Below are 27,959 nucleotides of genomic sequence, written 5' to 3' on the forward strand. Positions count from 1 at the left end.
ACCAGAGAAAATATTTGAAGAGATTATAGTCGAAAACTTCCCTAACATGGGAAAGGAAATAGCCACCCAAGTCCAGGAAGCGCAGAGAGTCCCATACAGAATAAACCCAAGGAGAAACACGCCGAGACACATAGTAATCAAAGTGGCAAAAATTAAAGACAAAGAAAAATTACTGAAAGCAGCAAGGGAAAAACGACAAATAACATACAAGGGAACTCCCATAAGGTTAACAGCTGATTTCTCAGCAGAAACTCTGCAAGCCAGAAGGGAGTGGCATGATATACTTAAAGTGATGAAAGGGAAGAACCTACAACCAAGATTACTCTACCCAGCAAGGATCTCATTCAGATTCGATGGAGAAATCAAAAGCTTTACAGACAAGCAAAAGCTAAGAGAATTCAGCACCGCCAAACCAGCTCTACAACAAATGCTAAAGGAACTTGTCTAAGTGGGAAACACAAGAGAAGAAAAGGACCTACAAAAACAAACCCAAAACAATTAAGAAAATGGTCATAGGAACATACATATCGATAATTACCTTAAATGTGAATGGATTAAATGCCCCAACCAAAAGACATAGACTGGCTGAATGGATACAAAAACAAGACCCATATATATGCTGTCTACAAGAGACCCACTTCAGACCTAGGGACACATACAGACTGAAAGTGAGGGGATGGAAAAAGATATTCCATGCAAATGGAAATCAAAAGAAAGCTGGAGTAGCTATACTCATATCAGATAAAATAGACTTTAAAATAAAGAATGTTACAAGAGACAAGGAAGGACACTACATAATGATCCAGGGATCAATCCAAGAAGAAGATATAACAATTATAAATATATATGCACCCAACATAGGAGCACCTCAATACATAAGGCAACTGCTAACAGCTATAAAAGAGGAAATCGACAGTAACACAATAATAGTGGGGGACTTTAACACCTCACTTACACCAATGGACAGATCATCCAAAATGAAAATAAATAAGGAAACACAAGCTTTAAATGACACAATAGACCAGATAGATTTAATTGATATATATAGGACATTCCATCCAAAAACGGCAGATTACACGTTCTTCTCAAGTGCGCACGGAACATTCTCCAGGATAGATCACATCTTGGGTCACAAATCAAGCCTCAGTAAATTTAAGAAAATTGAAATCATATCAAGCATCTTTTCTGACCACAACGCTATGAGATTAGAAATGAATTACAGGGAAAAAAACGTAAAAAAGACAAACACATGGAGGCTAAACAATACGTTACTAAATAACCAAGAGATCACTGAAGAAATCAAACAGGAAATAAAAAAATACCTAGAGACAAATGACAATGAAAACACGACGACCCAAAACCTATGGGATGCAGCAAAAGCGGTTCTAAGAGGGAAGTTTATAGCTATACAAGCCTACCTAAAGAAACAAGAAAAATCTCAAGTAAACAATCTAACCTTACACCTAAAGAAACTAGAGAAAGAAGAACAAACAAAACCCAAAGTTAGCAGAAGGAAAGAAATCATAAAGATCAGAGCAGAAATAAATGAAATAGAAACAAAGAAAACAATAGCAAAGATCAATAAAACTAAAAGTTGGTTCTTTGAGAAGATAAACAAAATTGATAAGCCATTAGCCAGACTCATCAAGAAAAAGAGGGAGAGGACTCAAATCAATAAAATCAGAAACGAAAAAGGAGAAGTTACAACAGACACCGCAGAAATACAAAACATCCTAAGAGACTACTACAAGCAACTTTATGCCAATAAAATGGACAACCTGGAAGAAATGGACAAATTCTTAGAAAGGTATAACCTTCCAAGACTGAATAAGGAAGAAACAGAAAATATCAACAGACCAATCACAAGTAATGAAATTGAAACTGTGATTAAAAATCTTCCAACAAACAAAAGTCCAGGACCAGATGGCTTCACAGGTGAATTCTATCAAACATTTAGAGAAGAGCTAACACCCATCCTTCTCAAACTCTTCCAAAAAATTGCAGAAGAAGGAACACTCCCAAACTCATTCTATGAGGCCACCATCACCCTGATACCAAAACCAGACAAAGACACTACAAAAAAAGAAAATTACAGACCAATATCACTGATGAATATAGATGCAAAAATCCTCAACAAAATACTAGCAAACAGAATCCAACAACACATTAAAAGGATCATACACCACGATCAAGTGGGATTTATCCCAGGGATGCAAGGATTCTTCAATATACGCAAATCAATCAATGTGATACACCATATTAACAAATTGAAGAATAAAAACCATATGATCATCTCAATAGATGCAGAAAAAGCTTTTGACAAAATTCAACACCCATTTCTGATAAAAACTCTCCAGAAAGTGGGCATAGAGGGAACCTACCTCAACATAATAAAGGCCATATATGACAAACCCACAGCAAACATCATTCTCAATGGTGAAAAACTGAAAGCATTTCCTCTAAGATCAGGAATGAGACAAGGATGTCCACTCTCACCACTATTATTCAACATAGTTCTGGAAGTCCTAGCCACGGCAATCAGAGAAGAAAAAGAAATAAAAGGAATACAAATTGGAAAAGAAGAAGTAAAACTGTCACTGTTTGCGGATGACATGATACTAAACATAGAGAATCCTAAAACTGCCACCAGAAAACTGCTAGAGCTAATTAATGAATATGGTAAAGTTGCAGGTTACAAAATTAATGCACAGAAATCTCTTGCATTCCTATACACTAATGATGAAAAATCTGAAAGAGAAATTATGGAAACACTCCCATTTACCATTGCAACAAAAAAAATAAAATACCTAGGAATAAACCTACCTAGGGAGACAAAAGACCTGTATGCAGAAAACTATAAGACACTGATGAAAGAAATTAAAGATGATACAAATAGATGGAGAGATATACCATGTTCTTGGATTGGAAGAATCAACATTGTGAAAATGAGTATACTGCCCAAAGCAATCTACAGATTCAATGCAATCCCTATCAAATTACCAATGGCATTTTTTACGGAGCTAGAACAAATCATCTTAAAATTTGTATGGAGACACAAAAGACCCCGAATAGCCAAAGCAGTCTTGAGGCAAAAAAATGGAGCTGGAGGAATCAGACTCCCTGACTTCAGACTATACTACAAAGCTACAGTAATCAAGACAATATGGTACTGGCACAAAAACAGAAACATAGATCAATGGAACAAGATAGAAAGCCCAGAGATTAACCCACGCACCTATGGTCAACTAATCTATGACAAAGGAGGCAAAGATATACAATGGAGAAAAGACAGTCTCTTCAATAAGTGGTGCTGGGAAAACTGGACAGCTACATGTAAAAGAATGAAATTAGAATACTCCCTAACACCATACACAAAAATAAACTCAAAATGGATTAGAGACCTAAATATAAGACTGGACACTATAAAACTCTTAGAGGAAAACATAAGAAGAACACTCTTTGACATAAATCACAGCAAGATCTTTTTTGATCCACCTCCTAGAGTAATGGAAATAAAAACAAAAATAAACAAGTGGGACCTAATGAAACTACAAAGCTTTTGCACAGCAAAGGAAACCATAAACAAGACAAAAAGACAACCCTCAGAATGGGAGAAAATATTTGCAAATGAATCAACTGACAAAGGATTAATCTCCAAAATATATAAACAGCTCATTCAGCTCAATATCAAAGAAACAAACACCCCAATCCAAAAATGGGCAGAAGACCTAAATAGACATTTCTCCAAAGAAGACATACAGACGGCCACGAAGCACATGAAAAGATGCTCAACATCACTAATTATTAGAGAAATGCAAATCAAAACTACAATGAGGTATCACCTCACTCCTGTTAGAATGGGCATCATCAGAAAATCTACAAACAACAAATGCTGGAGAGGGTGTGGAGAAAAGGGAACCCTCTTGCACTGTTGGTGGGAATGTAAATTGATACAGCCACTATGGAGAACAATATGGAGGTTCCTTAAAAAACTAAAAATAGAATTACCATATGACCCAGCAATCCCACTACTGGGCATATACCCAGAGAAAACCGTAATTCAAAAGGACACATGCACCCGAATGTTCATTGCAGCACTATTTACAATAGCCAGGTCATGGAAGCAACCTAAATGCCCATCAACAGACGAATGGATAAAGAAGTTGTGGTACATATATACAATGGAATATTACTCAGCCATAAAAAGGAACGAAATTGAGTCATTTGTTGAGACGTGGATGGATCTAGAGACTGTCATACAGAGTGAAGTAAGTCAGAAAGAGAAAAACAAATATCGTATATTAATGCATGTATGTGGAACCTAGAAAAATGGTACAGATGAGCCAGTTTGCAGGGCAGAAGTTGAGACACAGATGTAGAGAATGGACATATGGACACCAAGGGGGGAAAACTGCGGTGAGGTGGGGATGGTGGTGTGCTGAATTGGGCGATTGGGATTGACATGTATACACTGATGTGTATAAAACTGATGCCTAATAAGAACCTGCAGTATAAAAAAACAAACAAAACAACTAATACTAAACTTTCATTGGGTTATTTGTATGGAAATATGTTAATATAAATGTTTCAGACATTACATGAAATTTCTAAAAATGTTATATTTGTATTTGTATGGAAATATGTATGGAAATATGTTAATATAAATGTTTCAGACATTACAAAAAAAAAAAAAATTGAAACCCCTGTGAGACATCTAAGAAGATATAGAAATGTGCAGTTTGAAATATATGTTTCGAGCTCAGGAGTTCCCTCTAGATCAGGAGAGAGTATTTAGGGGGGTCTATCAAGTCCTTTTCTCTCCCATCCCATCATTAGTAGGAAAAAGAGGAAAACAATAGATGGGAGTTGGTGTAGAGAAAATGGAATAGTAAAATTATTAAATGTAGATGATACTGCACAATTTTGAACATCCCATGTTCTTTAAATAATATTGCTTGATATTCACACACATCTTACCTTCCTATTCATATAGCAGACACTATTGTATTTTTTTTCTTTACTCAGTAATGAAAGCACTTTATTTTCAGCCCTTCAATTTCACGTGCCTTGAAACTATTATGTTTCTAAGAAGGTAAATTATTTGAAAACTCACACATCTGCGTAAGATGATTATATAAACAGAAGAGTGTAGTTACTTGGGTAAAAGTGTATGTATTTTTGTGTATTTAAATTATTCAGAGTGGTGCTTTAAGAGAGAGTTGAAATAGAATTACTAGAATGGGAGAAAAGATTGTTTCTTTTAGACTTTATCTTGTAATTGCACATTTCAAAGCAGAAGTATTCAATTCATTTTACTGGTTGAAATGCATTCCTGTTAATTAAGATGATTCTTCATTGGGTGCTTGGTAACCTGATTAGCTTTTTGGATTCTACACAGACCATAATCAGACCCTATCAGTAAATCAGTTGTATTTACTTCTGCCACAATTTTCTGCCATTACAGTTGTGAAGGGCCTTTCATGTTGAGTCTGTTTCTAAGTAATCTAAAACTTTTCAAGACAGTTCAAAGCATTATTCAGATGGAGGAACTGGGAGCCTAATTTGCTATATGGTATGTAATCCAAAGATTTCAGTCTCCTGAACTTTAAGGAAAGCATAGCCCGCTTTCTTTTTGTTAATTGAAATTAAAATATGTAGGCTGTTTGATATTTATGAATTAGAAAAGCAAAAGGTTATTCAGTGAGAAAAGTTACATAGAGAAACTCCCAGGGTTGAAGTTGTACACATACTAGATAATCTTTTGTTTTTTTTTTTTTAGAAAAAAGTAATATTAAATGTTTATTTTGATAACACATGTAAGTATAAGAACTAAAACTATTACTCAGAATCACATGATCCATAACTAACTATATTTATATTTTGATGTGTTCCCTTTCAATTGCTTTATTTCCATGTTTTTAAATATATAGGGAATCATATTATAAGTAAATCCTACTTTCATTGTGTAACTATGTCTCATATTATATAATAATTATTCCTTTATGAAAAGCTTCCTTTATGGAACTTTTAGCTTTCTCAGTGTTTGGTGGTATAAAACACTCCTGTAATTAACATAATGTTTATAATCCACAGTTAACATTTCAAATTATTTTCTTATGTCAAATCCCCAGGAGAGAAATGACTGATTCAATGGCATAAACATTTTAAAGACTCTTAATAAAAGACTGCTTTCTAGAAATTTTTTACTGTTTACTTGCCCAACAGCAATGTCTAAGAATACCTGATGGGAAGTGATAGGAATTTAATACCCTACAGGTTCTGAAAATGTGTTCATGGATAGAGACAAAAAGCTATTATATTACACTTGATGAAACAGAATGAGAGGATAAAATTACATCCCTAGAAAGAAAGAAATTATGTATGTTTTATACAGTCAATTATGTCCAACAAAAAAATGAGAGTAAGACATGTTGTTTATCTTTATTGTTACCTTTTATGTCTTTTTGGTTTTTTAAAAAATGTCTGTTTTTTTTGCATATTTTGATGGGCTGTTTATCTTTTATTGTTGAATTGCAGGTACTGTTTATATATTCTGAATACAAGTCTTTTGACAGATATATTTAGTGCAAATATGTTCTCAGTTTATTTTTATCTTTTTATTTTTTTAATGTTTCTTTTGATCGGCAGAAGTTTAAACATTCTTATGAATTCCAGTTTTAGGAGGTAGGCATATTTCATGCTAGAGGTTTTTGTGTCCTTCTTAAATTATTGCTTACTCCAGGAGAGGTTGGGAAGATATTCTCCTTTGTTTTCTTCTTGAAGATTTATAGTTTTAGCTTTTATGTATAAGTATGTGATTCAGCTCAAATTCTTGTGTATTCTGCAAAATAGCTTCAAGATTCATTTTTAAAAATACAATTATCCAAAACTTTGCAAGTTTCTCAATAACATCATGAGAGGTGAAATAAAAGAATCTTATTCATGATTTTTAAAAATACATTCATCCAGTTTTTTTCCAGCACTATTTGTTGAGTAGACTTTCCTTTTCTATAGAATTGTCTTGGTGCCTTTGCCTCTTGATTGTATGTGGGTCTTCTTCTGAACTCTATTCTGTTTCATTGATTTGTTTATCCTTGTGCCACTTCCACACTGTTTTGATTGCTATAGATTTATTGTAAGTCTTCAACCTGGTAATATGAATCATTTCACTTTGCTTTTCTAAGGGTGTTAGGGTTATTCTGCATCTTTTGAATTTGTGTATAGATTTTAGAATTAGTTTGTGTCTACATAAAACTGTTTGGATTTTAATTGGGATTGCATTGAATCTATAGGTAAATTTAGGGAGCATTGGCATATTAACATTATTGAATGTTCCAATCTATAAGCATGATATATTTCTCCATTTAGGTGTTCTTTAATTTCTCTTAGCAGTCTTTTATAGTTTCAGTGCAGTTTTCAGGTCCTTGCATACCTTTTGTTAAATTCATTCCTAAGTATTTTAAATAGTATGATTTTAAATTTCACATGTAATTATTATTGCTAATATATAGAAATAACTGATGTTTATGTGTACACACACATGTAGATATTTATTTATTGACTTTGTCTTGCAGCTTTGCTAAATTCACTCATTAGTTCTAGTAGTTTTTGATATATACCTTAGGTTTTTCTGTATACATAATTGTGTGGTCTGTGAGTAGGACAGTTTTATTTCCTTACACACCTTTTATTTTTCTTGCCTTATTGAATGAGCTGGCAATATGTTAAATAACTGTGGTAAGAATGAACATGCTTGCCTTCTTCCCGATTATAGGAGGAAGCATTCCATATTTCCTCATGAGGTATGCTGTTTGGTTGTTGTTGTTTTTATAAAAGCCCTTTATGTAATTAAGTAATTATGATTCTATGTCAGTTTTCTGAGAGTTTTTTTAAGTCACAAATGAGTGATGTATTTAATCAAATGCTTTTTTTTTTAATATATGGAAGTGACCTGATTTTCTCCTTTATTTTCTTTATATCATAAATTCCACTAATGTTCTTTTCTTTTTTTTTCACACACACACACACTGTATTTTATTTTTACAAGAGATAAATAGACTGACGCCAAGCATTGTACATGGATGAACACAACAAAAGCAACAATGATTGCAATTACCAAACATGAAACACACTCATACTATGTCATAATATTGACATTCAGTCCAGTAATCCTCCACTGTAACAGCTCCTTTACTTTGCAGTGAAAATAGATTTGTATATTCTTTGCCTCTGAGTCCTTGTGGGATTTTTTTTTTTTTAATTCAGACAGAAAGTCACAAAAATTATAATCATCCTCATCAGTTCACTCAGTCCCATGTAATTAATTTTTTTTTCATCTTGATCTTTTGTTAGCACTTTTATGAGTTCATCAGTTTTTCATTAGAGTTCTGAAAATGCTTATTCATTCAGTTCAGCAGTACAGTCAGTTACCAGAAACCTGTACTTGTCAGAGTCTTTTCCATGAATTTCTTGAAGATGAAACCCTTTTATAGGAACATATTTGCAAAAGCATCAGAGTACACCCAGAACTGTCTGTAAATGACAAAAGACTTAAAAATGACCACAGTTAAAGATTTGATGAAAGTTCATAATAATGCAGTTGACAAGAAAATTAGTTATTTCTGAGATATACATTTTAAAGTAATAGCTAGGATTATGACTTATAACATTATACCAGAACATATAAGATTTTTAGAAATTTCATGTAATGTCTGAAACATTTATATTAACATATTTCCATACAAATACAAATATAAGATTTTTAGAAATTTCATGTAATGTCTGAAACATTTATATTAACATATTTCCATACAAATAACCCAATGAAAGTTTAGTATTAGTTGTTTTGTTTGTTTGTTTTTTTATACTGCAGGTTCTTATTAGGCATCAATTTTATACACATCAGTGTATACATGTCAATCCCAATCGCCCAATTCAGCACACCGCCATCCCCACCCCACCGCAGTTTTCCCCCCTTGGTGTCCATATGTCCATTCTCTACATCTGTGTCTCAACTTCTGCCCTGCAAACCGGCTCATCTGTACCATTTTTCTAGGTTCCACATACATGCATTAATATACGATATTTGTTTTTCTCTTTCTGACTTACTTCATTCTGTATGACAGTCTCTAGATCCATCCACGTCTCAACAAATGACTCAATTTCGTTCCCTTTTATGGCTGAGTAATATTCCATTGTATATATGTACCACAACTTCTTTATCCATTTGTCTGTTGATGGGCATTTAGGTTGCTTCCATGACCTGGCTATTGTAAATAGTGCTGCAATGAACATTCGGGTGCATGTGTCTTTTTGAATTACGGTTTTCTCTGGGTATATGCCCAGTAGTGGGATTGCTGGGTCATATGGTAATTCTATTTTTAGTTTTTTAAGGAACCTCCATATTGTTCTCCATAGTGGCTGTATCAATTTACATTCCCACCAACAGTGCAAGAGGGTTCCCTTTTCTCCACACCCTCTCCAGCATTTGTTGTTTGTAGATTTTCTGATGATGCCCATTCTAACAGGAGTGAGGTGATACCTCATTGTAGTTTTGATTTGCATTTCTCTAATAATTAGTGATGTTGAGCATCTTTTCATGTGCTTCGTGGCCGTCTGTATCTCTTCTTTGGAGAAATGTCTATTTAGGTCTTCTGCCCATTTTTGGATTGGGGTGTTTGTTTCTTTAATATTGAGCTGAATGAGCTGTTTATATATTTTGGAGATTAATCCTTTGTCCGTTGATTCATTTGCAAATATTTTCTCCCATTCTGAGGGTTGTCTTTTTGTCTTGTTTATGGTTTCCTTTGCTGTGCAAAAGCTTTGAAGTTTCATTAGGTCCCACTTGTTTATTTTTGTTTTTATTTCCATTACTCTAGGAGGTGGATCAAAAGAGATCTTGCTGTGATTTATGTCAAAGAGTGTTCTTCCTATGTTTTCCTCTAAGAGTTTTATAGTGTCCAGTCTTATATTTAGGTCTCTAATCCATCTTGAGTTTATTTTTGTGTATGGTGTTAGGGAGTATTCTAATTTCATTTTTTACATGTAGCTGTCCAGTTTTCCCAGCACCACTTATTGAAGAGACTGTCTTTTCTCCATTGTATATCTTTGCCTCCTTTGTCATAGATTAGTTGACCATAGGTGCGTGGGTTAATCTCTGGGCTTTCTATCTTGTTCCATTGATCTATGTTTCTGTTTTTGTGCCAGTACCATATTGTCTTGATTACTGTAGCTTTGTAATATAGTCTGAAGTCAGGGAGTCTAATTCCTCCAGCTCCATTTTTTCCCCTCAAGACTGCTTTGGCTATTCGGGGTCTTTTGTGTCTCCATACAAATTTTTAGATGATTTGTTCTAGCTCCGTAAAAAATGCCATTGGTAATTTGATAGGGATTGCATTGAATCTGTAGATTGCTTTGGGTAGTAGAGTCATTTTCACAATATTAATTCTTCCAATCCAAGAACATGGTATATCTCTCCATCTGTTGGTATCATCTTTAATTTCTTTCATCAGTGTCTTATAGTTTTCTGCATACAGGTCTTTTGTCTCCCTAGGTAGGTTTATTCCTAGGTATTTTATTCTTTTTGTTGCAATGGTAAATGGGAGTGTTTCCATAATTTCTCTTTCAGATTTTTCATCATTAGTGTATAGGAATGCAAGAGATTTCTGTGCATTAACTTTGTATCCTGCAACTTTACCATATTCATTAATTAGCTCTAGCAGTTTTCTGGTGGCAGTTTTAGGATTCTCTATGTATAGTATCATGTCATCTGCAAACAGTGACAGTTTTACTTCTTCTTTTCCAATCTGTATTCCTTTTATTTCTTTTTCTTCTCTGATTGCTGTGGCTAGGACTTCCAGAACTATGTTGAATAATAGTGGTGAGAGTGGACATCCTTGTCTCGTTCCTGATCTTAGAGGAAATGCTTTCAGTTTTTCACCATTGAGAATGATGTTTGCTGTGGGTTTGTCATATATGGCCTTTATTATGTTGAGGTAGGTTCCCTCTATGCCCACTTTCTGGAGAGTTTTTATCAGAAATGGGTGTTGAATTTTGTCAAAAGCTTTTTCTGCACTATTGAGATGATCATATGGTTTTTATTCTTCAATTTGTTAATATGGTGTATCACATTGATTGATTTGCATATATTGAAGAATCCTTGCATCCCTGGGATAAATCCCACTTGATCGTGGTGTATGATCCTTTTAATGTGTTGTTGGATTCTGTTTGCTAGTATTTTGTTGAGGATTTTTGCATCTATATTCATCAGTGATATTGGTCTGTAATTTTCTTTTTTTGTAGTGTCTTTGTCTGGTTTTGGTATCAGGGTGATGGTGGCCTCATAGAATGAGTTTGGGAGTGTTCCTTCCTCTGCAATTTTTTGGAAGAGTTTGAGAAGGATGGGTGTTAGCTCTTCTCTAAATGTTTGATAGAATTCACCTGTGAAGCCATCTGGTCCTGGACTTTTGTTTGTTGGAAGATTTTTAATCACAGTTTCCATTTCAGTGCTTGTAATTGGTCTGTTCATATTTTCTGTTTCTTCCTGGTTCAGTCTTGGAAGGTTATACCTTTCTAAAACTTTGTCCATTTCTTCCAGGTTGTCCATTTTATTGGCATAAAGTTGCTTGTAGTAGTCTCTTAGGATGCTTTGTATTTCTGCGGTGTCTGTTGTAACTTCTCCTTTTTCATTTCTGATTTTATTGATTTGAGTCCTCTCTTTTTCTTGATGAGTCTGGTTAATGGCTTATCAATTTTGTTTATCTTCTCAAAGAACCAACTTTTAGTTTTATTGAACTTTGCTATTGTTTTCTTAGTTTCTATTTCATTTATTTCTGCTCTGATCTTTATGATTTCTTTCCTTCTGCTAACTTTGGGTTTTGTTTGTTCTTCTTTCTCTAGTTTCTTTAGGTGTAAGGTTAGATTGTTTACTTGAGATTTTTCTTGTTTCTTTAGGTAGGCTTGTATAGCTATAAACTTCCCTCTTAGAACTGCTTTCGCTGCATCCCATAGATTTTGGGTCATCGTGTTTTCATTGTCATTTGTCTCTAGGTATTTTTTGATTTCCTCTTTGATTTCTTCAGTGATCTCTTGGTTATTTAGTAACGTATTGTTTAGCCTCCATGTGTTTGTCTTTTTTACGTTTTTTTCCTGTAATTCATTTCTAATCTCATAGCGTTGTGGTCAGAAAAGTTGCTTGATATGATTTCAATTTTCTTAAATTTACTGAGGCTTGATTTGTGACCCAAAATGTGATCTATCCTGGAGAATGTTCCGTGCGCACTTGAGAAGAACGTGTAATCTGCTGTTTTTGGATGGAATGTCCTATATATATATCAATTAAATCTATCTGGTCTATTGTGTCATTTAAAGCTTCTGTTTCCTTATGTATTTTCATTTTGGATGATCTGTCCATTGGTGTAAGTGAGGTGTTAAAGTCCCCCACTATGATTGTGTTACTGTTGATTTCCTCTTTTATAGCTGTTAGCAGTTGCCTTATGTATTGAGGTGCTCCTATGTTGGGTGCATATATATTTATAATTGTTATATCTTCTTCTTGGATTGATCCCTTGATCATTATGTAGTGTCCTTCCTTGTCTCTTGTAACATTCTTTATTTTAAAGTCTATTTTATCTGATATGAGTAAATTCCACTAATGTTTTAAAAAAAATTACTCAGTTTGCATTTCTAAGTTAAGCCTCACTTGATGTATTATCATTTTTTATATGCTGGATTCAATTTACTAATATTTTGTTAAGCATTTTTGTGACTGATTATGAAAGATATTGGTCTATAAATTTATTTTCTTGAAATATCCTTTATGGGTTTTGATATCAAGGTTATGCTGGCCCCATAAATTGAGATAGGAATTGTCTGCTTTCTGAAAGAATTTGTATAAGATTGGTATTATTTTTTTCCTTAAATATTTCATAGAATTTCCTAAAGAACTGTCTGGGCTTGAGATTTCTTTGAGGCAAGAATAGATATAGAATTATTCACATTTTCTATTTCTTCTTCAGTCAGTTTTACTAAGTTGAATTTTTCAAGGAATTTGTCCACTTCATTGAAATTGTTAAGTCTATTGGCATAAAGTTGTTCACAGTGTTCTCTTATTATTTTTTTAATGTCTGTAAAATCCCCTCCTTTATTCTTGATACAAGTAATTTGTTACAGACCTTTTTCTCTTATAATTTCAGTTTTTCTCCCCTACTTTGTGCTATTTTTTTCATGTATTACACTTTGACATATATATAAACCCCACATTTCAATATTGGTATTTTTGCTTTAAGCAGTCAGTTGTTTTTTGAAGAAATTAAGAGGTGAAAGAACAGTTCATAGTCTTTTATGTATACCCACATATTCACCATTTCCAGCTTTCGTCTCTTCTTTCTGTTGATCAAAGATTTCATCTGGTACCATTTTGCTTGAGTTTGAAAGATTTCCTTTAGCATTTCTTGTACTTATAGTACAGTTCTCTTGGCAGTAAATAATTTCAAATTTAATTTTTCTGAAATGTCTTTATTTTATCCTCATTTTTTAAAAAATTTTTATTTATTTATTTATTTATGGCTGTGTTGGGTCTTCGTTTCTGTGCGAGGGCTTTCTCTAGTTGCGGCAAGTGGGGGCCACTCTTCATCGCGGTGCACGGGCCTCTCATTATCGCGGCCTCTCCTGTTGCGGAGCACAGGCTCCAGACGCGCAGGCTCAGTAGTTGTGGCTCACGGGCTTAGTTGCTCCACGGCATGTGGGATCTTCCCAGACCAGGGCTCGAACCCGTGTCCCCTGCATTGGCAGGCAGATTCTCAACCACTGAGCCACCAGGGAAGCCTTATCCTCATTTTTTTGAACTGTATTTTTATGAATATAGAATACTGGATTGACTGGTTTGTTTGTTGGTTTCTTCCAGCACTTTAAATATGTTGTTTCGTTTTCTTCAGGCCTCCATGTTTTAAGGATGAACAGTCAGGTACCATTTGTATCATTATTCCCCTGTTTATGTCTTTTTTTCTCTGTTTTTGAGACCTTTTTCTTTAAGTTTTAAGCCTCTATGTGTTTGTTTTACTTTTCTATCACTGCTGTAAGCAAAGTACCATGAACAGTGGTTTAAGACCACACAAATGTAATACCATACAGTTTGGGAGATCAGAAGTGTAAGATGGATGGTTGGGCTGTGTTTCTTCCAGAGACTCTGGGGAAGAACCCACTTCCTTGTCTTTTTCAGCTTGTTGAGGTGGCCTCCTTTTCCTGGCTCATGGCCCCGCCTCACTCTGACCTCTGCTTCTATACTCACCTCTTGTTCTCTGACTCTCCTGCCTCCCTTCTTCACTTATAAGGACCTCTGTGATGACATCAGGGCCCCCTCCCACAGATAATCCAAAATAATCTCCTATGTCAACATCCTTAATGTAATCATACCAGAAAGGACTGTTTTGCCTTGTACGGTTTTCATAGTTTCTGGGCATTAGAATGTGGGCATATTTTTCCTGGTTGTTGTAGTGGGCATTATTCTAACTTCCACATGGTTTTCTTTGTATTTATTCTGTTTTAGGTTCATTGATCTTTTTGGAACTGAAGGTTGACCTTTTTTTTTTTCCTACAAATTTGGAATATTTTCATCCGTGTATTTTCTGCTCCATCCTTTTCCTCTCCTTCTGGCATTCAATTATGTGTACTTTAGATGGCTTGCTATTGCCTCATGGGTCTTGTGAAAAAAAATAAAACATTTTAGTCTCTGTTTTTCAGATTATATAATTTGTATTGCTCTGTTTTCATGTTCACTGACCCCTTTTTGCAGTGTCCAATTTGCTCTTAAGTCCATTCAGTGATCATTTCAAAAAACTTTTCTTCCTCACGGATCACATCTTCTTGCTTCTTTGCGTGTCTAATACGATTGATTATATGCTGGGTAGATGACATATTGTACGGAGTCTGGCTTTTCTTTTATTGTGACCTAGTTGATACTGTTTCAGCATTATATTCTATTCAGTTCCCTTCTTGCTCCACAAAATCCAAAAACAGTCTAGTATAAGGGATGGATGCTACTAGCCTAGTGTAAAAAAAAAAATCAATAGGATGTGTTTCTTCCCCGGTTTATACAAATTTATTTGATCCCAGGATATGTTGTTGATTATATGACTACACTATATTAACTCTGTCATGATATTACAGATTTCAGAGGATTGATTGTTTATGGAAATAGCTTGAAAGCATGAAGATGATTTTTTTCCAATGTGCACCACTGAATTCCAGGCTAGATCTCACTGTTGGCAGAGAAGCTGAACAGACCCCTTTTGTGGCTTTTTTGCCTCTCATGAGCTCACCTTAATAGTGAATCTACCTCTGTTGAACAAAAATGGAAAAAGACAAAAGTATACAGTAAACCCCAGTGAGAAGGAGTACTTAGGTTTCTTCATTATAAGAATCTTCACTTTTTCAAAAAAAAGTTCTTATTCATAGTAAGTATTTAATAATTGCTGGATTAATTTTAATGGGCAGAAGGAAAGTTTTTCAAATAAAGCCTTTCCTTTTTACTGTTCTCTGCTTCATTGTAGATACTGGCTGGGCATTAGCATACAGCTAATATTGCCAAAGTTAGACGGCATGTCGTAGAACTTGAGAACATGAAATTATAGGTACAACCTAGAATCCTAAAATGCTAGTGCTAAACAGACCATAGCAGCCTACCGAAACCTCACCACTTAACATATAAAGAAACTGAATCTATGGAATTATTATTATTTTTTTTTTATAAATTTATTTATTTATTTATTTTTGGCTGTGTTGGGTCTTCATTTCTGTGCAAGGGCTTTCTCCAGTTGCGGCGAGCGGGGGCCACTCTTCATTCCGCTGCGCGGGCCTCTCACTGTCGCGGCCTCTCTTGTTGCGGAGCACAGGCTCCAGACGCGCAGGCTCAGTAGTTGTGGTGCATGGGCTCAGTTGCTCCGCGCCATGTGGGATCTTCCCAGACGAGGGCTCGAACCCGTGTCCCCTGCATTGGCAGGCGGATTCTTAACCACTGCGCCACCAGGGAAGCCCTATGGAATTATTTTTGCCATAAATGTTACTCATATGGACAATAATTAAGTAAATAGTAATACTATTGCTGGTGGTATTTAGACTGCTTACAGCATGTATTACAGTAGGATTTTAAAATACACCCATGTCCAGAAATCTTAATATTTGATAACATGGAAAAAAGCAGTAAAACTTAATGGCATTGCTTCGTGGCAATAAAACAGCTTGTAAAAACTTGTATAGAAAAATATGGATTGAATGATGGTTGCCACTGCAAATGACTTAAGTAAAATTTCTCATTTTGGGGACTAGGGTAGGGTGTCAAAGAGGGAAAATATCCCATGTGAGACAGTCCAATTGAGGGAATTTAGTACAGGAGACTAGTTACAGGATGTTAGAAGAACTGAAAAGAGGTAACGCATAGATAGCAATCCATGGATTAGCAACTGCAGAAATTCTCTGCCTCCTCCAGAACTGGAGGGACAAAGGGAAAAGACGGTGTTATCAGCATTCAGGAGCCAGGGCCACTCAGCAGTGGTGGGACCTTGGACAAGTGGCCATTGATGGGCTGTGCAGTGAGGGTCATCGGGCAGGAGCTGGGACTCCAGAGGAGGGAATCAGACCACAGGAGTTGAGGTCACTGCTGGGGCTGCCTGTCTGTGCTGGGACCGTAGAGACAGGGGTGGCCTGGGGAGAATGCTTGCCAGTGGGAAATGGAAGCACAGAGGAGAATCAGCCACTGCCAGAGACACTGCTTGAAAAAAGAGAGCTAAGGAGAAATATATACTTGCGCTCTCCTCTCTTTCTACTGGCTAATTTTTATATTAATATTTTTGTTTCTTGCTCCTAGTCCTTTAATACATCTGGGCTTATATTTGTGTATGATGTGAGGTAGAATACTGATTTTATTTTTCTCTATTTTAGTGAGAAATATTCCCAGCGCCATTTGCTAAATTATCCATCATTTCTCCAGTAACTTACAATCCCACATCCCACATATTCTGTGTCCTCACACATATGAGTTTATTCTGCTCTCTCTATGCATTTCCTTTGACCTTTATGTCTTTTCTTAAGCAAACACCTTTATTTGAATTACTGTATCTTTGAATATTACATGACTCAATATTCAATAAGGATAATCTATTGTTCTTTGTTTTCAAAATATTCTCAGCCATTTGTGAACCTTTATTCTTTGAAATTAATTATAGAATCAGTTTGACAAGATTCTTCAAAATAGTATTTCTCATATTCACTTGGAATTATGTTGAATTTATGTATTAATTTGGAGGAAATTCATATCATTAGAGTATTAAATTGTCCCATCCATGACTATGGCGTGGTTCTCCATTTCTTTAAGGTTTTTTTTTTATGTGTCCAATAGTTTAAAAATTTTCTGCATAAAAGTCTTATTGCTTTATTGTTTTTGTTGATATTATAGATGACATCCTATTTTTTATTATATTTTTACTTAGTTATTGCTAGAGATGGGGAGCACTTGATTTTTTATGTTGATAGTGTACCTTTCTTACGAGGTTTAATTTTTGGCCTGTGAATTTTCTTGGACTTTTGATATATAGGATGATATTAGTGGAAATATTACCAGGTTTGCTTTTTTTCTTCCATGGCTTTTTCCTCCAGTTTTATTTCCTTGACTTATTATGTTGGTCAAGACCTCCAATACTATGTTGAAAACTTTTGTTACTAGTGGATCATCTTGCCCCTTGAAAGGAATGCTTTGAATTTTCTTTATTCCAAATAATGTTTTCTCTAAGGATTTTGATAGATGACCTTTATCAGGTAAATAAGTTGTGTTCTATTCCTAGTTTTCTAACAACTGATCCTAAAAGGCACTGAACTTTATTATTTTTTCTGCATCTTTTGGGATGATAATGTGGTTTATCTCATTAAACCACAGTATGGTGGAATTATAATAATGTGTTTCTTTTTTATTTTATTTTTATTGAGATATTGTTAATTTATAATGTTGTGTTAGTTTCAAGTGTACAGCAAAGTGTTTCAGTTATACATATATATGTATACAAATATGTTCTTTTTCAGATTCTTTTCCATTTTAGGTTATTACAAGATAATGAGTATAGTTCATTGTGCTATGCAGTAGGTCCTTGTTGTTTACGTGTTTTATATATAGTAGTGGGTATATGTCTATCTCAAACTCCTAATTTATCACCCCTCCCCTGCCCCCCACCTCTGCTATCCCTTTGGTAACCTTAAGTTTGTTTTCTGTGTCTGTGAGTCTATTTCTGTTTTGTAAACAAATTCGTTTTGTACCATTTTTTTAAGATGCCACAAATAAGTGCTATCATATGATATTTGTCTTTCTCTGACTTATTTCACTTAATATGATAATCTGTAGGTCCATCCATGTTGTTGCAAATGGAATTATTTCATTCTTTGTTATTGTCTGATGTTGAAGTACTCTTAATTCTTGCAAAAACCCATAATGGATCACAATTTAGTTTTTATGTAACAGACCAGTAAAAGCAATTAGCTATTTTTTTTAAATGATTTTGGTATGTGTGATTATAAATATAATTTAGGTTAAAAGTTTGCTTTCTGCTGCTGCCCTTATCTGGTTTTGTTATTTCAGAAGCCATAGCATCATTTAATGAAACAAGTTTTATTAGACACTGTCTTTCTATAAAACTTGGAGAGAATTACTTGTAAAACATCTAAGTCTACTTGGCACATTTTGGGGTTGGGTGTGGAATGAGTAATGTTTTTGAAAACTTTCAATTTTTAAAACCAGTCTGATCTATCCAATTTCTGTATTTATTACACCAAATTTTGCATATTATATTTTTTCCAGAAATTTCTCTAGGTTTTCCAGTTTATTAACATATAGATCTTTATAACATTCTTGTATGACTTTTAAACTCTATTATATCTTATCCTCTCTTGTTTTATTTTTTATTTTTTATTTTACTTATTTATTTTTAAGTTTATTTTTATTTTTTAATTTTATTTATTTTTACTTATTTATTTTTGGCTGTGTTGGGTCTTCGTTTCTGTGCGAGGGCTTTCTCCAGTTGTGGCGAGTGGGGACCACTCCTCATCGCGGTGCGTGGGCCTCTCACTGTCGCGGCCTCTCATTGCGGAGCGTAGGCTCCAGACGCGCAGGCTCAGTAGTTGTGGTGCATGGGCTTAGTTGCTCCGCAGCATGTGGGATCTTCCTGGACCAGGGCTCGAACCCGTGTCCCCTGCATCGGCAGGCAGACTCTCAACCACTGCGCCACGAGGGAAGCCTCTTGTTTTATTTTTTAATAAAGCAAAATAGTTTTCCATTTTCCATTTTTTGTTATTTGGTTTTACAAGACCACCTTGTTCGTCTTGAAAAAAAAAAACCAAACCCAGATTTTCGTATTGTTGATTATCTCCATTATTTACTGTCCATGTCACTGATCGCTGCCTTGGGCCTTTTGTTACAGGACTAGGGCTAGGACTGGGAGTCAGGGGCCTGCAGCAGTCGGGAGAAAGGAAGGGTTGGAAGACTTGCCCTTTTTTCTGTTCTGATTTCCCAACCCAGGGTTGTCTGTCCTGTCATCTGACAGCAAGTGGAATAAGGAACTTGACTAGTAAGAAGGAGGATGAGACTTGAAGAGAGATGGAGAATAGTATTCCGGGGAGGAGCATAGTGCAGAAAGTCAGAAAGCCTCACACCAGGGACTTCTCTGGTGGTCCAGTGGTTAAAACTTCACCTTCCAATGCAGGGGGTGTGGGTTCGATCCCTGGACAGGGAGCTAAGATCCCACATGCCTTGCAGCCAAAAAACCAAAACATGAAACAGAAGCAATATTGTAACAAATTCAATAAAAACTTTAAAAAAAAATCTTAAAAAAAAAAAAAAAAGAAAGAAAACCTCACACCTTAACTGTGGACTGAAAGAAAGTTGTTATAATGACTTTAGGACAATAAATGGCAATGGATGCACTTAGTTCAGGGGCTGTCTTTGTTTTCCTCCTAAGTCATATACTACCAGAAAGGCAATATTTGAAGTTTTCACAAGAGTATAATACATGCTAGGTTGAACAGACAATTGAATATCTGTCATTAATACACCAATGTATTCTTATCAGTAAATGACTCATTCTAGCAAATTCTGGGGATGATTATGGTTATTAGGGCCAGTGCCTTATAGGATGTTAAGTCTAGATTAATCTGAATGATGAAAAATAACTATTTCTAGTAAGAATTTTAAAAATTACCTTTACTCTAACTTGTTCCAAAAATAAACTAAGTGTTTTTGTGCTAACAGTAATAGAACTGTCTTTATTCTGAAAAGCTAATTACTATAATTCCTCATGTGGCTGTTCAATGATCTTGGATTGATTCTGAAATGCCAGTGGAACTGCCACTGACAGCTATTTACCTCTGTTTATTGTCTTTGCTGTTAATCTATCACCGAGGCTGAGAATATGGCTTAAATGTGCTCTATAGTACTGGGGAAGCCTTCTGATACCGAAGGGTTCGAAAGTATTTAAGCAATTTTCCGTCCTGTCAAACCCAGAGGAATAAGTTCTTACTTAGCAGGTTCTGCATTTTTATTTGTCATTAGGCCTAGTCAAGAATGGAGGAAAAAAGAAGAAGAAAATGGTATTTCCTCCATGGATGAAGGGATACAGTATGGTCAGATAAATATTGCCCTGAGAAGTACTTGTTGAAGGCAAGGGAAATATTTTGCAAAAGTTCGGGAGATGAGATAGTGGCTCAAATCCGTAGATTAACTTAAATGAGTCATTTAAGTGCAGTCGGAAAAACCTTAAGCTGAGTAACAGAGGATCGGGTGATAGGCCGGAAAGAATTTTAGTAAATTCTCACTTCATTCTCCTCTGCCTCCTTGTTCTACTAATTGAATAAATTTGTATGTAAAATTCACAACTGAGTGCTTTTTAACATCGAAGGTGTTCAATAATGAAGTATGTTCTTTACTTTTCAGTTTTTATTCTACTTTCTTTCCTCCTTTCGGTCCCTTTGTGTTCCTTTTCTCTTTGCATTTATACATAATCAGGTTTCTGTTGTTCAGATTAATGCAAGTGCAAAAGTAGTTCAAAGCACCAGATAAACACAACTATCTGGGAACCAAATTAGTGGAAATTGACTTCACAAATCTCAGTTAACAAAGTTTTTTTTCCCATTTATAGGATAGAGAGGAGGCATATGGAAACAAGCTGATAATATATAGGTTTTCCTTTTTCTTTCTAAGTCAATCTTTTAGATTTTGAGCTAGAGTTAGTATTAACTTCTTTTAAAAGTTTGTTTACTTCATTAAAAATTGATACTCAAAATGTATTATAATAAAGCCTTACTGAACGACTGTTAGCAGTATCTACTAAAGTTAAAAAAAAAAACTTACGGCATAGCAATTGTACTCATCGTATGTACCACAAGAGGGTATGTATCCACCAAGAGATAGACACAAGAAAGTTTATATCATTAATAGCCCCAAACTGGAAACAGCCAGATGTTTACCAGCAGAAGAGTAGGTAAATACACTTTTCTGTTACTCAAAAATAACGATGAGCAAAAGATGTCAGACACAAAAGAGTACATATTGTATGATTCATCTTATATGAAGTTCAAGTTCAAACAAACTGAATCTATGGTATAGAAGTCAGAATAGTGGGTACTAATTGGTTGGTGAGAGGAGTGTAAATAGATTGGGCAGGGACACATGGAAACCTTCTGGTTGCTGTAAACTGCCTAAAGCTTGATCTGGATGGAGATTTACTTATGTGTATAAAAGTGTCCATCAAACTGTATAAGACAATGTGGGCACTATCTGTATGCATAACCAAGCATATTGTTTGATTTTAGTTCATCCCTAAAAGGGTAAGTGATACTAAAATATATATTAAAAAAAAATTTTTTTTTTTTTTTTACTAAGGCAGAGAAATTATGCTACTTTGTTGCAGAATTTTACTGTTGGGTTGACTTTTCATTTTGTGGCTACTGTAGAGTGAACTGAGCTCTTACTGTGTTTGATTTTGATCCTCAAAGCTGCTTTACTCTTCAGAATGTTTTCAATTGAGGATTATTATTTTGCATTTCATTGATCTTACACAGATTTGAAGTAGTTTGAGGAGGTTTTAGGTAAAAAGGAAAAGCTTGCCTGAAGTTTGAAAAATTTTCTAAGGATGGGTTGCATATGTAAACATAATATATTTAATATATAATATATAACTATATATTATAATTATATATAAATATATATATTAAGTGTAGTATAGGAGCTGTCTTAAACCATGTATTTTATCTTTTTTATATTCTTTTTATTCTATGTACATTGGTCATTTAATGGGAGTAGATAACACAAAGAGCTTTTGTATTAAACTAACGATTAAGGCTGAAAATACATAAAAGCAAAAAATGGCTATCAATGAGGATTTGTGATCAAGCCATCAAAATTTAGATATTTCAGTTTATGTGTATTAATGATTGATCCAAGGTTTCCCACTTTACTCATGGCTAACAGCTTTCAGTAAGTAGTTTTCAAAGGCCTTTTGATTATAGGCAGTGGGCTTGGGGTTTCTAGGTTTCCTGAGGAACTCTTAAGCACTAACCTCTTGCTTCCTTTTGCCTCTTGTTTTTACAGGCTGCCCTGCAAGTCGGGGGCCACGGAGAAAGGCTGCACCAGTGTCGGGAGGTCATGCTGCTAACTTACAAATCCATCCCCATGCAAGTGGATGGAGAGCCCTGTAGGTTGGCCCCGGCTATGATTCGGATCTCGCTGAGGAATCAGGCCAACATGGTACAGAAGAGCAAGAGGAGGACGTCCATGCCTTTACTCAATGAGTGAGTCTGCCCTTGCCCACCTTTGTGAATATGGAGACCGTGGAGAGGAGGGCACTGAGCATGCGCATGGTCAGGGGCCTCCCTGTGCTGGGAAAGGAACAAGTCCGGGAAACTCGGCAGCTCCCTGGTCTCTCGCGCATATTTCTTCTTCATGTTTACTATATGGTGACCACACCCTTCTTTCAGAAGTTATTGCTGTACGATGTGTTAGAGTGAGGATGCCTTTTCACTGACCACTTGAGTATATACTTACTGGGACCAGCAGAAAAATCACTGAGTGATTCAGGGTTGTAAAACATGTCCTGTTAAATGTGTTCTTTTTTGTTTAAGAAGGCACGCTGTTGGCTTCCTCTTTACCCTGGTCACTTGGAGAGTGTTGGTTTCTCTGAGCTGGATTTGGCTCCCCTCTCTCCACGTTGAATCCCCTTCTGCCCTTTCCCAATGCTCCCATTTTGGGGTCCTGTGTACTCTGATGCTTCAACTCAGTTTTGCCATTCTGGGTGGCATCCTCTTGTCTAGATGAAACTTGACCCACGACTCAATGCCTAAACAAAATGTATCCCTCCTGGACCCTTTCCTTTCTTGGGTGTTTTGATAAACTGATGTGGACAAGGTGATAATGACTAGATATTTTGAGTGCATTTTATAGAGTCCCTTAATCTAATTTCGATTGAAATGTCTTTTTGGGGTTGGAGAAAGGGATGGAGAAAGACGGGGATTTGGGGTATCTTTTAGAGTATCTTTTATATATCATGCACCTATGCCTGACCTGACTCAAGGTAAGGACGTTTTAGGGTTCAGCCTTGGGCCATTCTTCTGTCACAGTGAGGGTCCCTCCAAGGTGCTCCTCCTGTTTGTGGCCTGTGATGCATGGTTACCTATTTGTACTGAATGGCTGGCTTCCTCTAGTGCCTGTGAAGGAAGGGCATGCTTTGCCACGTATTTATTGAGTCAATGTGACAACTACAGAAGTGCCTAGAATGAACCAATGACACAGGTGTCGTCGCTCCCTGCCAAAGCTTCACCTCTCTTTCTGAGATGGCAGATGCTGAAGAACAGCATTCGACAGGGCTCGTGAAGTGTTTTAGTTTTTAGTGTCTGCTTCTAAGCTTGAAGCTGGGGTGAGGGATCTTCTCTCCTCTGCATCTTCCTTTTCCAGAGTCAATCTGGGCTCCCCCAGCACTTTTCCTAGATCGTTATTCAGAGGGCTTGTTTAGTTGCCTTTTTCATTTTGCTTACATTTTGCAGCTAGTGAAACTCTTAGCTCATTTCTGCTGCATTCTCTATCCTCTGCCTTTACCACTATTAGGTTGAATATACACTTTGTGAGTTTCAGGCAGTGTATCAGCAATAGTATATGGTTGACCATATTCTCTCTTGAAACATTAGAGTTAAGCCATGAACTATTGGTTTAAGAGAAAGTTCTGAACTACTAAGTGAAAAGCCCTCTCTGAGATAGTCCAGGTTGTTTTGGATCACTTGTAGATCGTTTGTTAACAGAGCTAAAAATTCTTAATATCTACAGGCAAACAGCTCCCATTTTCATGCCTGGTGCTTCTACGCTTAATAACCTTATGAGACATGAAATTGTTTTTGGGTGTTTAGTTTCAAACAGTTTTTGCCCTTGAGAAAGAATTTGTATTTGCTCAGAAACTGTATTAAGAATTTATTTGGGCTTTCTTCTCGTATAAAAACAAATGGAAAGAGTTGTTTTCTTTTTGTACACACGGCACATAGGACAGATGATGTGACTTCATAGATTTAGCCGGGAAGGTGTTCAAGAAGCAGCCTCAACTCAAAAATGCAGTTATTTCCCACCAGGGGGCAGTGGTGTCTCCATCCAAGCAGCCTCAGGCCGTAGGAAAGACTTGCGTGAAATGGCAGTTAATAGTATTGTTTCCATTTCTTAAAAGGACACATGTAAATCTTAAAGATTAGCCAAGATCTTTATTACAACTTATTACTAAAATTATCATTCAACACATTTTTAGAAAATCTCCCACCACTACTCTTTTTCACCCTCTGTAATTAGATTGCTTCTTTCTATTTCAGTAGAAATCTTTCTTTAGAAATCTAACTTCTTCCACTGGATTTCCAAGTGGAGTTTCCAGTTTAAGGGCGGCCTGGCCACTAATATCTTCTTACAAATTTTCTTCCACCTTCTGAGTCCTCCAAGCTTTTCTCTGTTTAGGCCACAGTGTGCAAAATTCACTATTGCAGCCAAGGCAGAAAGAGATTATTGAAAGATAATTCTTTCTTCCTTCTTTCCGTCCTTTATTTTTTCCATCCTTCTTTCCCTTTTTTTCCTTTCTCTCTTTCTTACTTTTCACTGTTTCTTCTGCATCATTTGCATGCCTTCTTTTTGAAGAAAGAGAGCTGTTTTAGTTTAAAAACCTGTGTGTATCTGTGTTAGGGGGAAGGGAGTTTCTCAGTCAGAAAGGGGTAGCTTTTCAATTCATCTTAAGGACTTATCCTCCTTTCACATAGCATGTTAACATGAATATTTGAGATTTTAGGGCTGTGGCCCCCCTTTCTGCTGAAATGCTGGTGTTCCTCATAGATTTGCCCCTTCTCTGGGAAATCACATCTGCAGCACAAGTTCCCTCTATGACTGATAAGCTAGTGTGTCTCAGATCTGTGTCTTCAGCCTAGGCTTTCTTCTAAAAACTGAAGACTCATACCCAAATATCTTAGTTGACATCTTTATCTGCATATCTCATAGTCACCTCCACTTTTACACGTCCCCTGCGTTGTTTGAACTCTTCCTTCTGTTTATTTCCCACACCTTTAACTTTCACGCCATCTTTCCCCTCTGCTAGTAACACAGCCTTAGTTGCGGAGCCGTATTCATTACCTCTCGTCAGCATTGCTAAACTACGCTCAATTCATTTCCTTGTTTCCAGTGTTGCTGCCCTTCACACTGTGTCTTTTCCAATAGACGGGTTAGAATGATCTTTCTAAAAATGTAAAACCTATATTCCTTGGCTTTACCGACCTTTGTTTTTTTTAATTAATTAATTAATTTATTTATTATTTATTTTTATGGCTGTGTTGGGTCTTCATTTCTGTGCGAGGGCTTTCTCTAGTTGTGGCAAGCGGGGGCCACTCTTCATCGCGGTGCACGGGCCTCTCACTATCACGGCCTCTCGTGTTGCGGAGCACAGGCTCCAGACGCGCAGGCTCAGTAATTGTGGCTCACGGGCCCAGCTGCTCCGCAGCATGTGGGATCTTCCCAGACCAGGGCTCGAACCTGTGTCCCCTGCATTGGCAGGCAGATTCTCAACCACTGCGCCGCCAGGGAAGCCCTTTACCGACCTTTTTGATCATCGCCTTGGTCCTCTTCTTCCTGTGCTCCTGAGCATATTGCTATTTCTGGAGCAGTATGTATGGCCTGTCTCGTGTGTCATTATATTTTTGCCCTCCAGTTGCTCTTCTCGAGGTGTCCTCCTCACCCACTTTCATCTGCTAGCTCCTGCTCAAGTTCAAACTCCATCGAAATAATCACTTTCCCTAAGAATCCTTTTCTATCTGCTTCTAGCCATTAAATACACCACTCAGCGCTCCTATAGTATTCTCGTTACTTCTCTCACACCATTTATCAAAACCAGTGTAAGTATTGGTTTGCTTGTCTCCCCTGTTCCGTGGGGAGACCCCGGGGTTTTCCTCATAGGGTCCCCAGTGCCTCGTGTGTCTGAGACTTATGGTTACATGTTGAACAAGGATTGGTTCTATAATGTGCTATCTGTTACGTTTCTCAGAAATTGTTTCTAAAATAACATAAATCTAAAACCTCGTGAATATAAAAATAATATAGAAAATGTCTTGGTCACATTTTATGGTAGAAGTGGAAGATATATACTTAAGAATTTCAAGATCTGGTGCACATGGATGGCTGGAAGAATTCCCATGAGAAACAGCTAAATAGGAAGCTTTCATGATGCCACTGGATCTTCATGTATGCAAAAAGGAAAAAAATTTTTTCTAAAAAAAATTTCTTGGCTTATGATCCTATTTGCTATTACTATATATAAACTGAAAGGCTAGGCCCATTATGTTCACTCTCCCCTCCCCTCTCTACCCCATTGGTACAGGAGCATATGTCATTTATGGCTTATGAATCTACTTGAAATATGACTCCAATAAATATCTTCTCCCCTAAAAGTAATAGAGCAGATTTGTTTAGGTTCATATTCATGTACTAGTAACATGACAGCCAGATAAATTTGATTATGTTCTCTATTTGAAAGGCACTTTTGAGGGAGATCAGAAATTCTACATTACTCAGGTGCGTAGGAAGATCTCAGCCTGAGTTCACTAGCAATTAAGACAACATTGTTAAGGGTGATTGTATTATCCAAGGGCAAGATTTCTAGTTGGCAAACTTTGGGCAACTGACTCCCACCAACCTGGGCTGCTGAGAAGTATCGTTGGTTATAACTGATAGCCCTTTGAGGATAACAAGGAGTTAATTCATGGGTGGCTTTATATGAGAATTTATGTACCCAGTGGAAAAGAGGGATGGGGGGTACGTCTATTGCAGTTATAGTGAAACTGTTCAAATGGTCTAAGAGAGCGGAGAGAATAATGATGTAAAAGTGACAGGAAATTTGGGGTTTAGATTCTTCAGTTCCACATTTTGTCTTTTCTGGTAGCCATCGAAGACCCTCTCCTTTATAAAAGAAGGGAGAGCAGAGAGAAGTCTGTGGTTTCACTCCTCTACCAAGAATATGAGTGGAATTACAGCATCACTGTGATAAAATTAGGCTTTCTTGGTATTACCTTCGGATTTCTTAGAAAGCCTTCTTTGTTTAACTGAAGGAAGTTAAAGATTTTGTTGAGTCGCTCTTTTGAAGACGGTTGTCTTTTGACACGAATATTCCAGCAAAGCCCTGGAATCAGGAGGACTATGTTGAAGGATGCAGTTTACCTTGATTCTGCTCTGAGTTGACTGTGCCAGCCTACCACCCGTGTGTGTGTGTGTGCGTGTGTGCGCGCGTGCGTGTGTGTGTGTGTGTGCGCGCGTGTGCGCGCGCGCACAGATGGATGCCCAGTGAGACCGAGAGCCGGAGGGGACCGCGGTAGCCCTCTGTCCCGCCGCCCCGTGCAGCATCCGCGCACCTCCAGCATCTGCCGGCGCC

The 27,959-nt window shown here is 36.4% G+C and overlaps 1 protein-coding gene across 3 annotated transcripts in view; it reads left to right on the top strand.

The window, feature by feature from the left end:
• Positions 1-27,959, top strand: part of DGKI (diacylglycerol kinase iota) — a 473,650-nt gene that overhangs the window by 300,902 nt on the left and 144,789 nt on the right. For all 3 annotated transcript variants that reach the window (XM_057550578.1, XM_057550579.1, XM_057550580.1), the window contains one exon: positions 22,622-22,821. In XM_057550578.1, coding sequence (XP_057406561.1) covers positions 22,622-22,821 — 200 coding nt within the window. The remainder of the gene's footprint in view (positions 1-22,621; positions 22,822-27,959) is intronic.

This window comes from Balaenoptera acutorostrata, chromosome 7 (genome assembly GCF_949987535.1).
Source record: "Balaenoptera acutorostrata chromosome 7, mBalAcu1.1, whole genome shotgun sequence".
NCBI lineage: Eukaryota > Metazoa > Chordata > Mammalia > Artiodactyla > Balaenopteridae > Balaenoptera > Balaenoptera acutorostrata.